Source organism: Leptonychotes weddellii, chromosome 6 (assembly GCF_054177405.1).
Source record: "Leptonychotes weddellii isolate Sample4059 chromosome 6, ASM5417740v2, whole genome shotgun sequence".
Lineage (NCBI taxonomy): Eukaryota > Metazoa > Chordata > Mammalia > Carnivora > Phocidae > Leptonychotes > Leptonychotes weddellii.
Window position 1 is genome coordinate 127,197,759 of NC_138374.1, and position 12,097 is coordinate 127,209,855.

The window sequence follows — 12,097 nt, forward strand, 5'->3', positions numbered from 1 at the left end:
TCTTAATTTTCACATATCTAAAATGAACTGATGGGACTAGATTTCCAAAATCCTTTAGTCATTAACTTTTTGAATTTTAGGTCCCTTCAGATTTTATGGAGTATAAATAAGAACCAGTAATGTAATACTCTTTTTTTTGCCACAGTGTTGGACCAATAGGTCAGGGAAATATCCAAGATATCATATTGTTCAGTAGGCTATTGAAGATAGAATTATTGTGGTACAGTGGTTAAGAATACGATCTTTGGATTCAGCAGGCCTGGGTTTGAATCTAGATTTCTCTATTTAAGTGCTGTAAGATCTTGAGCAAGGTATTTCACCTCTCTATTGGTGTCCCAATTTCCTGAAGTGCAAACTGGAAGTAATAATTATATCTACCTCAGAGAGTTGTCATGAGAATATATGGTGTTATTGAATATATATGTAAATTCCTCAGCATGATGTCTGACATAAAATAAGCACTGAATAAATGTTAGTTATTAATAGTAATCTGTGATATCCTTGTGGGCAGGATGTAGAAATATTATCCAAAGAATTAATTGCTGATAATCCTTGAAGAAATTTTCCAGACCTATGTGTGTGGGTTGTATTTTCAAGGAGTATTTGGGCTAGCAGTTTTATTTTCATATACATGAGTTTTATTTTCATACTGTTCAAATTTCCAGATGATGTAAAGCTGAGAAAAATAATGAATATATTGAATAACAAAATGGAAGTCTGAAATGATCTGATCATCTAGAGTAGGATCAGCAAACTACAGCCTGTGGGTTAAATATGGCCTACCACCTATTCTTATAAATAAAGTTTTATTGGAATACAACTACATTGTCATTTACATATTATCTATGGTTGCTTTTGTGCTACAAAACAGAGTTCAGTAGTTGCCAAAGAGACTATATATGGTCCACAGAGCCTAAAATATTTACTCTATGGCTTTTACAGAAAAGGTTTGCTGACCCCTGGTCTAATGCAGTAGCTTTCAGAATTTTTAAATTCCAGCTCACAATGGGCTATATATTTTACTTGCTGATCCTGTACATGCGTTTCAGTGATTAAAGTATTACCAATGCTAGAGTATAGGGTTGCCAGCTTTATTTAGCAAGTAAAGAAACTATATCTGGAACATACTTATACTAAAAAAAAGTATTTATTGTTTATCTGAAATTAAAATTTAACTGGTGTCCTGTATTTTATCTGCAACTCCATCTGGTTGTTACCCCCAGAGAGTTTGATTTAATTGGCTTGGGATGTGGCCAAGGCAGAAAGATTTTTAAAAGCTTCATTTCTGATTCTCATAGGCAGCCAGAGGTGAGATCCACTGGTCTAGCAATCATAAAAGTCTGAAGTAGGTCACTGTGGTGGAAATGTAATACAAGCATTCAGTTCAAGAGAGATTCACACAGCAGAGACTGGGAAAAATTGAAAATTAGGGGAAAGGAGAAGGTGGTGATGTTAAGGTAGGGAATCTATGACAATATTACACATGCAGTGATTGAACATGCAATGTGTTTTGTTTGGGGCATTTTAAATTTAATATACTGGCCCAATGTTCATGAGTCAGCACCCAATTGGAAGGATTTTTTTTTTTTTTTTTTTTTAGCTTTACAGTTAATTGGAAAATTGGAATTTTAAACTGGAAGATAATTGTTTTTAAAATATACTGTTCCCAATAAGAATCATCTGGGATATTATTAAAATGTGGATTTTTAGGTTACAGTCTCTTAGATTCTGATTGAGTAAGTATGAGATAGAGGTCATAATTTGCAATTTAAGGAGCACCACTTCTCATGTAGGTAGATTAAAGTATCAACCATTTGTACTCAAGTATACCAGCATATATATAAAAAATTACAGAATCTTCCTTCCCACCTCTGAAAATGGAAGCAGATTTTGGATGTGATCTGGCTCCCTGCATTTTCTGCATCAAAATTTGAGAGCTCTTACTTTGGAAAATATAGGTTAATTTGAAATGGAGTTTTAAAAACATTTTTGCAGGAGATAACTTTCTATTTTTTTTTTAATTTTTTAAATTCAGTTAACATAATGTATTATGGGAGATAACTTTTTAAATGTCTTTATTATTTACATGCTTGAGATTATTAGAGATATTAATTTTAAGTTTGGAAAAAGACACTAATCAAAAAGCAAAAGGAGGGGAAAAGATACGCTATATAAACAGTAAACATAGGAAAGCTGACATAGTATATTATTATTAAATAAAGTATACGTCAAGGTATTACCAGAGATAAAAATGAATATTTATAAGCTAAAAGTAGATATTAAAGAGGAAGACTTAATAATACTGCTTATAAGCACATGCAGAGGAAACTGACAGAACTAAAGGGAGAAGTAGACTGATCTACAATCATAGTTGAAGATTTTAATACTCATTCTTCAGGATCTAATAGGATCTGCTGAGCAGGGAGCCCTGATGCTGGGCCAGAAGGAGGTCCTTGACTCTGTTCGACAATGTATGGAAGTTCAAACAAGCGCAATAAGGCAAGTTGATGAAATAAAAAGAATAAAGGTTGAAGAGGAGAAAGTAACAGTGCCTTTATTCCCAGATGATATGACTGTTTACACAAAGATCATAAGGAATCTACTAAGTAACTACTAGAAATGAGTGAATTTAGGAAGACAGCAGGATGCAAGAACAAGACACTAAAATGCATTTTTATGTACTTACAACAAATAATAGTATAGTATGTCTTTTTTTCATCTTTTTGCTTTTAGCCAATCTATATCATTATATTTAAAGTGGGTTTCTTAAAGACATCATGTATTTGAGCTTTGTTTTTTCTCTTTAACCAATGTGATGGTTTCTTTTAAATGATTTGTTTAGACCATTTACATTTAATGTAATCAGTGATAATGTTTGACTTTAAGTCTACAGCTTTTTCTTCCTCTTTCTCCCTGTGCTATCTTCTTTATGGATAATTTGAATTTTGTTAATATTCCATTTCGACTATGTATTTTTATTTTTTCCCAATTCTAGGGATTACAAGATATATATCAAACCTTTCACCTAGTTAGATTTTTACTTGACATGAAATGTAGGAAGCACACAACCATATAGTTACCTTTATCTCCTCCCCCCGTTATGCTTGTCGTATGTATTTCATTTACATATATTGAAAACCCTATCAAAACACAGTTACAATTTTTGTTTTCACTATTCATACATATTTTGAAGAGCTTAAGAAGAGAACAATAGTCTGTTATATTTACCAAGTTGTGGTCTATTACAGCATGTCAGTATGTTTTGATTAAATTGTAAATTGCCATTTTGACTATAAGGTATCCTTTTCCTCAACCCTATTTAATAGATGTTTTTAATCAGCTAAGTTAGGGGTATATTAAGTAAAAGTCGGCAGTTAACTTGCCATGTTGATTTAAATGGAAAATATTGCTTCATTTTTTTCATTATTAATTTGAACTCTATTTAATTGAAGTGCTCAATAAAGATTTTTGTTTCTAAAGCAACTTTAGTTGTATTTGTAATTAGAGGTTTTCTTGGTTTGGGCTTACTATTAGAATTTCCATTTTAAAAATAATAGCAATTTTTTAACAAGCCAATTAATAACTTATATGATGATATAAATTGCTCTCATTGTTTTGAAAAATTCTAGCAGTAATAAGATTTGCATAGTGCCTCTACTTTTTGATTACTATTTTTCCAGGGAAGTGTATGTTTATATTTTTTATTAAATGTATTCCAGAACAGGGTTAGGTACTTTAGATTTAGGTGTAGATAATAATGGATTCATTTTTACTCTGTTACTTGAAATTCAATTCCTATCTGAAGCACAATATTTGGAGATCGCTCTCCTGATACCAATAGATCTGTACTTCAAGTACACTTCACTGGCAAGGAGTGTACTAAAAACAGCTATTTTGAAGAAATAGTTTTACTTCCTTGGTAATTATTTTAAATAGCACACTTAAATACCTATTTGTATGTAAAAACTTTTCTTAGAAACATGGTTTTTTTTTAAGCAACAAAAGAAAAATTTGACCTTTTCCTAGAAATCGCAATATGGATTTTATACAAAGTAAAAAGATATTCAGAGCAAAATAGACCAATATTAGATAATTCTCTTATTTCCAGCTGACCCAAATTATTCCCAGTGACACAAATGATTATTGACATTCATCATTCAACAAATACTTGTTCTTGGCACCCAGGGTATTGCTGTGGAAAAGAATCAATGGAAAATATAAGAGCAACTAAATATATTCATTTCAAATAGTGATACATTCTGTTAAGACAGGTAAATAGAATAATGGAATAGAAAGAGAGAGTGTGTGTGTGTGTGTATGTGTGTGTGTTTTAGGGCGGAGGGGAGATACACTTTAAATTGTAGGGTCAAGGAAGACTTCCTTAAGGAGGGGAATATTTGAGCTGAGACCTAAATGATCGATGGGAGCCCCACCATGCAGAAGTGTGACACAGGGCATTCCAGGTAGAATATCAGATGCAAAGCCCCTACATCAATAATGAGGCCGTCCTGTTTGAAGAAAAACAAGAGGGAAATGTGCCTGGACCTGGTGATTGCTGGGGAGGTTCTATGAAATGACAGAGAATACTGGAGCCACGTGATGTTATCTTAAAGGTTATGAATGACCTTTTGATTTTATGATTTTAGAGAACACAGATCAAAACAGAACTTGGTATCAAGCTGAATGTCAACTCTTTTGTTTTTTAGCCTTGGACATTTTATTCCAGTTTAATATTTTACCAGTGTGTTTGATTGATTGATTGACTTAGGAGCCACACAGATGTTCTTTACCAAGCATATTTATTTATTGTGGTAACGTCTGAGCTGTTTTATACTAGCTAATAAAGTGATTTATTTGAGGGAAAAGGTGAATGAGTATAACATATGTGCCAGTTTGTTTAGCTGTTTTAAAAAAGTCTTATTTTTATGCTTTCTTTAAAGGTTATTCTAACATATTAAGAGAATTATGCATTCTTGATTATGTTTTCTTAACAAAAAAGTTCTAAATTATTCTTTCTCATTAAATTTTCCCAGTTATCTCTTTTGAACAAATTGTAATTCTCTTAAGAGAATTGAGAGAACAAAAAAAACTCCTATTTTGTGAAATTTACATCAGGAATCCACCTTCGTGGAGCATCTATGTCTGATTAAGTAAGGCACTGTCAAAGACAAAAAATTAAGTGAGTGTCATTTTTTTCTGCTAATGGCTGAGTTCCCAGAATGATTCAGATTTTAGCCTATGATATCATCCTTATTTAAGTGTTTAGACAGACAAATAAATACTTAGAGAAATAGAATAAAATCAAGAGGGAAGTAGAAATAATTCAAAAGAGTAACAGTCTAATTCAGGCTTTAAAGTGAATGCTGTATATTCAGTTTTCATTCAGAACATTGAGATTTCGATGACAAATTAAATGCAGTTTGGGATTTCATTTTGCCTGACACTGACATTAATACTAGTAGAAAGCACCTGCTTTCATTTTCAGAGTACTTTAAGAAAGTTAATCCTGAGAAAGGGATTCTGGGAGATGGGAGGCTTGAATGCTTTCTGTGTTCTCTCCCCTTCTGATTCCAATTTATTTACCTCTCTTGAGCCAAGCAGCTTCTGAGGTCAGAAGGCCTGCAGGAATGAGGGAGAAATTAGGTTCTTTGGAGTCCTAGTAGAAATCTGATGCAGAATTTTATCTTCTCTGCACCCTTTGAAAGCCTGGAAAACAATGCAAGAGAGGCCCCATATGAATGTGGCAGATCCTAGGAAGAGCTCAGTCTGCAAAAATCTTCCCTCCTCTCAGTTTTATGTCATAAAATGTTAATTCCCAGACAATAATGCAATATTAGTTAAAATTCCACAAGGACTTTTAAGGAGAATTCTTTGAAATTATTTTTAAATTACTAAATATGCGATTAATTTCTTAGATAAAAACGAATGGATGCCTGAGAATAGGGAGGACGAGTCTGAAAAATAGATGGGTTTTGATAATGTTAGAGAGTAACTAACATTACTCAACTTTAGAACACACTTTAAAGCCACTTCAGTATCATCAGTATCATCCTAACATAAGGATAGATAAATACGTAAGTAGAACAAAATAGAACCTTTCTCAACCAGAGTTCTTCACCTGAATCACAGAGCTCAGGGAGCTCAGGAAATGATTTGTTGTTTTCTTGATTTCCCCAAGGATAATATAGAACTAGTACCATTCTAGATGCATTGGAGAGAAGTCCATTTATTGTATATAGTGTATGTGTTAGGCATTAGGGCTTCATTCTTTCACAGAATCTAGGTTGAGAGAGACTAGATAACTCAGAACTATAAAATTAAATATATGGTGAAGATGGAATTTCACCTTTGTGAAAGATTTTTTTTTCTTTTAGTAATAATAGTATGAACACAATTGACTATCCATATGGGAGAAAATGAACTTGAACCCTTATGGCACTTCATGTATGAAATAAATTCCAGGAAATTTCATGACTTAAATCTAAAAATGAAAGCAAAAATCTTTGAAATTTTTGAGTTCCACGTGTAAAAATGTATGGATTAGGAAGAGCCTCTTAAATCAGGAGACATAGAAATTTTAGTTGCTTTTTCTTTTAAGGACATCAAATGCAATGTCTTTTCTCTGATTTTTTTAAAAGACACCATAAATATGTAATGTCAATATGTAAAAATAGATGTTAAAAAATACCTGAAATACAAATGACAACTATTTAAGTGTCAATTATAGACCAAGTGCTCTTCTAAACTAATGGGAAAAAAATCAAAACCCCAATAGAAAAAAATATCAAATGATACAAATAGGTAATTCTGTTTATGTAGAGTTCTAGAACAGGAAACACTCTCTATAGTGATAAAAATCACTCCATGGTTGCCTAGGATAGTGAATGGGAATTGCCTGCAAAGGGGCAGGGTGGAATTTTCCGAAGTAAAGGGAATGTTCTGTGTCATTGTGGAGATGATTATATTGGCAGGTCTTGGACCTATATATTTAAATGTGTACTTTTATATATGTAAATTATGCTTCAAGAAAGTTGATTTTAAACTATAGTTGATACCCTTAAGTGCTAATATTTTAAAAGGATGTTAGCACCTATTGCTGTTAGGGCTGTGGACAAAAGGATGTTCTCTTTTCTTGCACAAAAGTGAATCTTTATAGCCTTTTTTTTTTTTTTTAAAGATTTTATTTATTTATTTTGAGAGAGAGAGAATGAGAGAGAACACATGAGAGGGGATAGGGTCAGAGGGCAAAGCAGACTCCCTGCCGAGCAGGGAGCCCGATGCGGGAATCGATCCCGGGACTCCAGGATCATGACCTGAGCCGAAGGCAGTCGCTTAACCAACTGAGCCACCCAGGCGCCCTGAATCTTTATAGCCTTAATGGTAGCAACTTTGAAACATCTAATAAGATAAAAAATATCTTTCTGTCCAGTAGTCCTGTCTCTTAAACTGTTCCATAGGAATAAAAGTCCCAGTACATAAAAACATGTATGCAAATATGTTTAATGCAGCACCATTGTTAGTGGCTAAAACCTGTGTGCCAAATAAATGTCCATTAGTAGGGGAATGGCTGATGAAACTGTGGGACATATTTATCATATGGTATTTTATAGCCATTTAAAAGGATGGGTTCAAACTATATCAGGAAGGATATCCGTAAGTTACTGTTAAGGGAGAAAAGCATGATGCATATAAGGAAAGCAAATAGGCTATTTCGTTTTTTAAAAGGAAATAGTGCTCTAAAAAAATATCCTATAAAGATGCATGTTTTAATATATGTGCAAAAAAAAAAAAAAATTCAAGGATATATTCCAGATCCTAAACACAGCTTACCTAGTGTGAAAGGCAGGATGGGGGGGTGGGAGAAGAGAGGAGCAATGGAGAGGAGGAGTGGTGCACAGAATAAGATTTATCTGAAAAACATCAAAAAAAACACATATAATTTCCCATCTTTGCAAAATATCATATATCTTCATAAACCAGAAGAACATTTAGGTTTTTATGTCCTGTCTTACAGGGGATATTCAAAATACACATTCAAATTTTAGAAAGATGTTGCAAAGTAATGTTTATAACATTCTTCTATTTTAGTAAATAAAGAAGATCCTCTGTAGATGAGCTCTTATTTTCAGATTGCTTTCAGTTTCTCTGAGAAACTTTCCAAATATAATCCTCTTGATTTCCAGGCACCAAAAGTGGATGTCCATTTATGTTGGAGTGGTATGATCAATGCAGAAAAATTAGTTCTGCTCTCTCCAGTATCACTCATTTGGTCCCATAGAGTGGATGCTACTCAAGGGCAGATCTGCACAGATTGTGGAGTCTTTTGATAACAGTGGATGAGAGAATAAGAATTGAGTATTTCTAGCTCTCTGGGTTTGCTGAAGTTCCAGTTGGTTGTTCCACTTGGAGAACATTTGTTTTTCACTAGAGCACATACAGGAAGGCACTGTCAGGACTCAGTTGGTGTCTTTCAACCCTCTTTTTTTCCCCTTCTACCTGTACATTTCATACTTTTATTTCACTGACTTTGGAGGGTGAGAGTATACAGCTAACTCTGAGATGGTCAAAGGGTAAATATAGGAGGAATTCTGCATCTGTGGTCAGCACTGGTTTAGATTTCTTTGAAATAATGATGGGTACTTTTAGTACTGGTTGTGTTTTCCAAGGCTTTCTTGCATAGGACATAAATCCTGTTTTCACTGTCGTGTAAAGGGAAAGCACTTTGCCACGTGGAAAACAGTTTTTTTGATTGAACCCTCTTATCCCTCATCTTTGGAAAACCTTCATTCTCCGTGTTTATCTTCTGTATCCTGCTATACCTCTATGTTTGCTTACAGGAATGTCTAAGATTGTTTTCATTCCCCTTCATTAACCTTTACCAACATAGGACATGTACCTGTTGACCCCACTGTAATTGGTTAAAACAGAACATTTGGAATACCTTGCCATATACACACACTTACTCACTTTAACAGAGCATTCCAGAGTAGGAGTATACAATGAATGGGTGAAGATTCACTAATACTATAACCATCTCACCTCATATGTAAATATAAAGCATCTTGTAAGATCAGTTTTGTTCAACAGAGCACCCATTTCAGAGCATCTTATCACATAAAACAGAAGTCCAATGAGGCACCCAGTTTGAGACCCAAATGATGCAAACAGTATGGATAGCTTCTTGATGAGTGCTTCCAAAGAGTATTTGTACCCCATTAAATTCTCATTTCAAGGTCCCTGAGAAGACCAAAAGAAAAAAAAATATAGAAGTTCTAACTCTTGATTAAAAAAAAAAACTGAGCACTCATTCTAAGGATCATCTGGATGTGATTAAGAAAGCTCTTAAAATATTAACTCATCTTTTCATACTTAAGTGCTACAAATTAACCACCTTTTAAAAGCATTTTGGTGAATCATTTTTTTCCACTCTTGAGATATTAAACTTTTTGCAGGGACAAACATTATTCAGTTGGTTATGAATACTAAAATATTGATCCTACATTAAGGGGGGGGAAGAGACTAAAGTAAATCAAAACAGAAATTGAAAAAAAAAGTGGTAGACCTGATCAGTCATTTAAATTGAGCAGAAAAAAATAAACACGCGTACACTATATTAATTATATAATTATATGTTATATATATATATAATTCATTTTTCATGGGAATTCTCTGAAGAATTTATGAATCTGAAAAGATGGAGAGAATAGGAAAAGATGATGAGTTGGCATTAAGAAATGTTAATGGGATCAGTGTAAGTATAGGCAAGTAAGTTAATGCAATATGCATGAGGCTGTTTTCAATATGAACTCTTTAATTTATAAAACTTGGAGGAAATTGAAATTATTCAACACAGTAGTTGTTTTAGAAATTGAAACATCCATTTTAATAACATTCCCTTTTCCTTTGTTTTCTTTTTGATTTTGTTTGTTTGTTTTGGTTTTACAAACAGGCCATATACTCCTATGAAAGGAGGAATCTCCAGTGTATGGTTTGACAGACTTAAAATATCTAATGACTGCCCAGAACACCTTGAATCAATCAATATAATGTGTCAAGTGCTTACCGATTTGATTGATGATGAAATAAAAAGTGGGATCAAGAAGAATAGAATATTAGTAGGTAAGACTTTTAAATGTTGGTAATTTAAGTTTCTTTCAGTTTCGTCTATTTCAATACATTGAACTTTACTTGGAATATTATTTAGAAACACTTGTATATCACTTGACCTTTTCATAGTGTCAAATAGAGTTTACATATTAAGGGTTTCAAAAATATTAAACAACAGCTCATGAAACCTTAATTTATTTTCTTTCTGATAGTAACATAATTTGAGAATTCCATGCTCAAATTTCAATTAAGAGATCATTCACTTCAGTTTTTAAAATATTTTAGTTAGCTTAAGTTTTATAAATATGTTTAAACTATTGCCATGATTAAGGTAGTATATGCAGTCAAAATGTAATATAAAATCCATGAAAAGTAAACTCTTCAGACTTAGTATCACAGGAGCAGGGCATTTATAAACTCCTGTTAAACATACCTTCAGCAGTTTCTGTTTCCAAGAGAATATAAAGTACCTTTAGATAAGCTGTTTATTCTACTTAATGCCCTTTTCTTTCTCTGTAATCATTAAATACATAAACTATTAAAATCTCTATTTCTATAATACATGGGAAAATGAGATTGGCTGGGTAGGATGTGGATGGTACCGGACATATTTTGGTGAAGGAGTTTTATTTTCAAATATAAGTATTCAATTTATAATGAGTTGTATTTAATGATGAAATTATAAAGCAAATTAGCTATCTCTATCATATTCTAAATAACATTAAAATGCACATTGAGATCTTGTATAGACAAGATTTGGGTAAATTAATAAACTTCCTTTGTGTTTATTGAAGTACTGAACTAGTCATTCAGTTGAGAGTCAGTATAATAATATGATGAATAAAATCCATTCTCTTCTGCCTTGCCTTCAACTTCCACTTTTGTTAGTTAAAAGCAGTGTGCGCTCCAGCCCAGCAACATCCCCTTTCTGGTCCTCTGTTTTAACATCTAAATAGAGAACAACAACAACAAAAAAGTAGGAATAACAGTACAAAGTCATGTTTTACTGGGAGGCGGATGTTTGTGAAATACTTGGCTCATTCTGGGTTTCAAAGCCCATGATTGTCCCATTCAGTTAACCAAACAATTTTAAGACTTCTAATACATATTGTCAAATTCCTTTCACGAAAAAATTGTACCTATTGATACTTGTACCACCCCATTACACTGTCCATCTTATTACATCCTCACTGAATAATATTGTCTTGAAAAAAAATTTGCTAAAAATAAGGTAAATAATTTGTACTTAATTTGTTATTTTCCTTCTAATTTTGTTATATTTTAACACAGGAAAGCTTTTCTTAGTTGTCTGTTTGTCTTTCCTCTTACGATTTTTCTTTTCCAAATAAGGTCTCAGTTTAAGAAAGTCTCTAAAACTTGGGTAAATATTCAAATAGATTTTCGACTGGTTTTCTATAATGTGATTTATTTTTTTTTTACATGTAATTCTTTGATTCATCTGGAATTTATTTTGCTTTCTTTTTACCATGTTATGGAAGTATTAATTATTTTCTGAAGTACCAAGAGAACCTTGTTAAAACATAGTCTTATTTATAAAGCATTCAGTAATATATTCAGTATTTTATCAAAACTCCATTGAATTTATAACAACAAAATTTCTTTTTGGTAACTTTGTAGATGATTACATTATAAAATGATAAAACTTGAAATTTATGACAAAGCCATGTTAAAATATTAAAATATTTACATATTATGTTATTTTATGAATATAAAAAGCTAGGAAAGAAAAAAAGCTATTTTTTTAGAATTTGGGAGTTGAGCTGATTAACTTTTTTTTTTTTTTAAGATTTTATTTATTTATTTGAGAGAGAGAATGAGATAGAGAGAGAGAGCATGAGAAGGGGGAGGGTCAGAGGGAGAAGCAGACTCCCCGCTGAGCAGGGAGCCCGATGCGGGACTCGATCCCGGGACTCCAGGATCATGACCTGAGCCGAAGGCAGTCGCTAAACCGACTGAGCCACCCAGGCGC

General features: G+C 32.8%; 1 protein-coding gene across 6 annotated transcripts in view; it reads left to right on the top strand.

Moving 5' to 3' along the window:
* Window positions 1-12,097, top strand: part of LYPLAL1 (lysophospholipase like 1) — a 38,845-nt gene that overhangs the window by 11,539 nt on the left and 15,209 nt on the right. For 3 of the 6 annotated variants that reach the window (XM_081825183.1, XM_081825184.1, XM_081825182.1), the window contains 2 exons: window positions 2,399-2,499; window positions 9,950-10,119. In XM_081825183.1, coding sequence (XP_081681309.1) covers window positions 2,432-2,499; window positions 9,950-10,119 — 238 coding nt within the window. In that variant the 5' untranslated portion in view covers window positions 2,399-2,431. Of the gene's footprint in view, window positions 1-28; window positions 1,458-2,398; window positions 2,500-9,949; window positions 10,120-12,097 lie in introns of those variants that run through there. The other 3 variants (XR_014146598.1, XM_081825181.1, XM_081825185.1) reach the window with 2 other exon arrangements.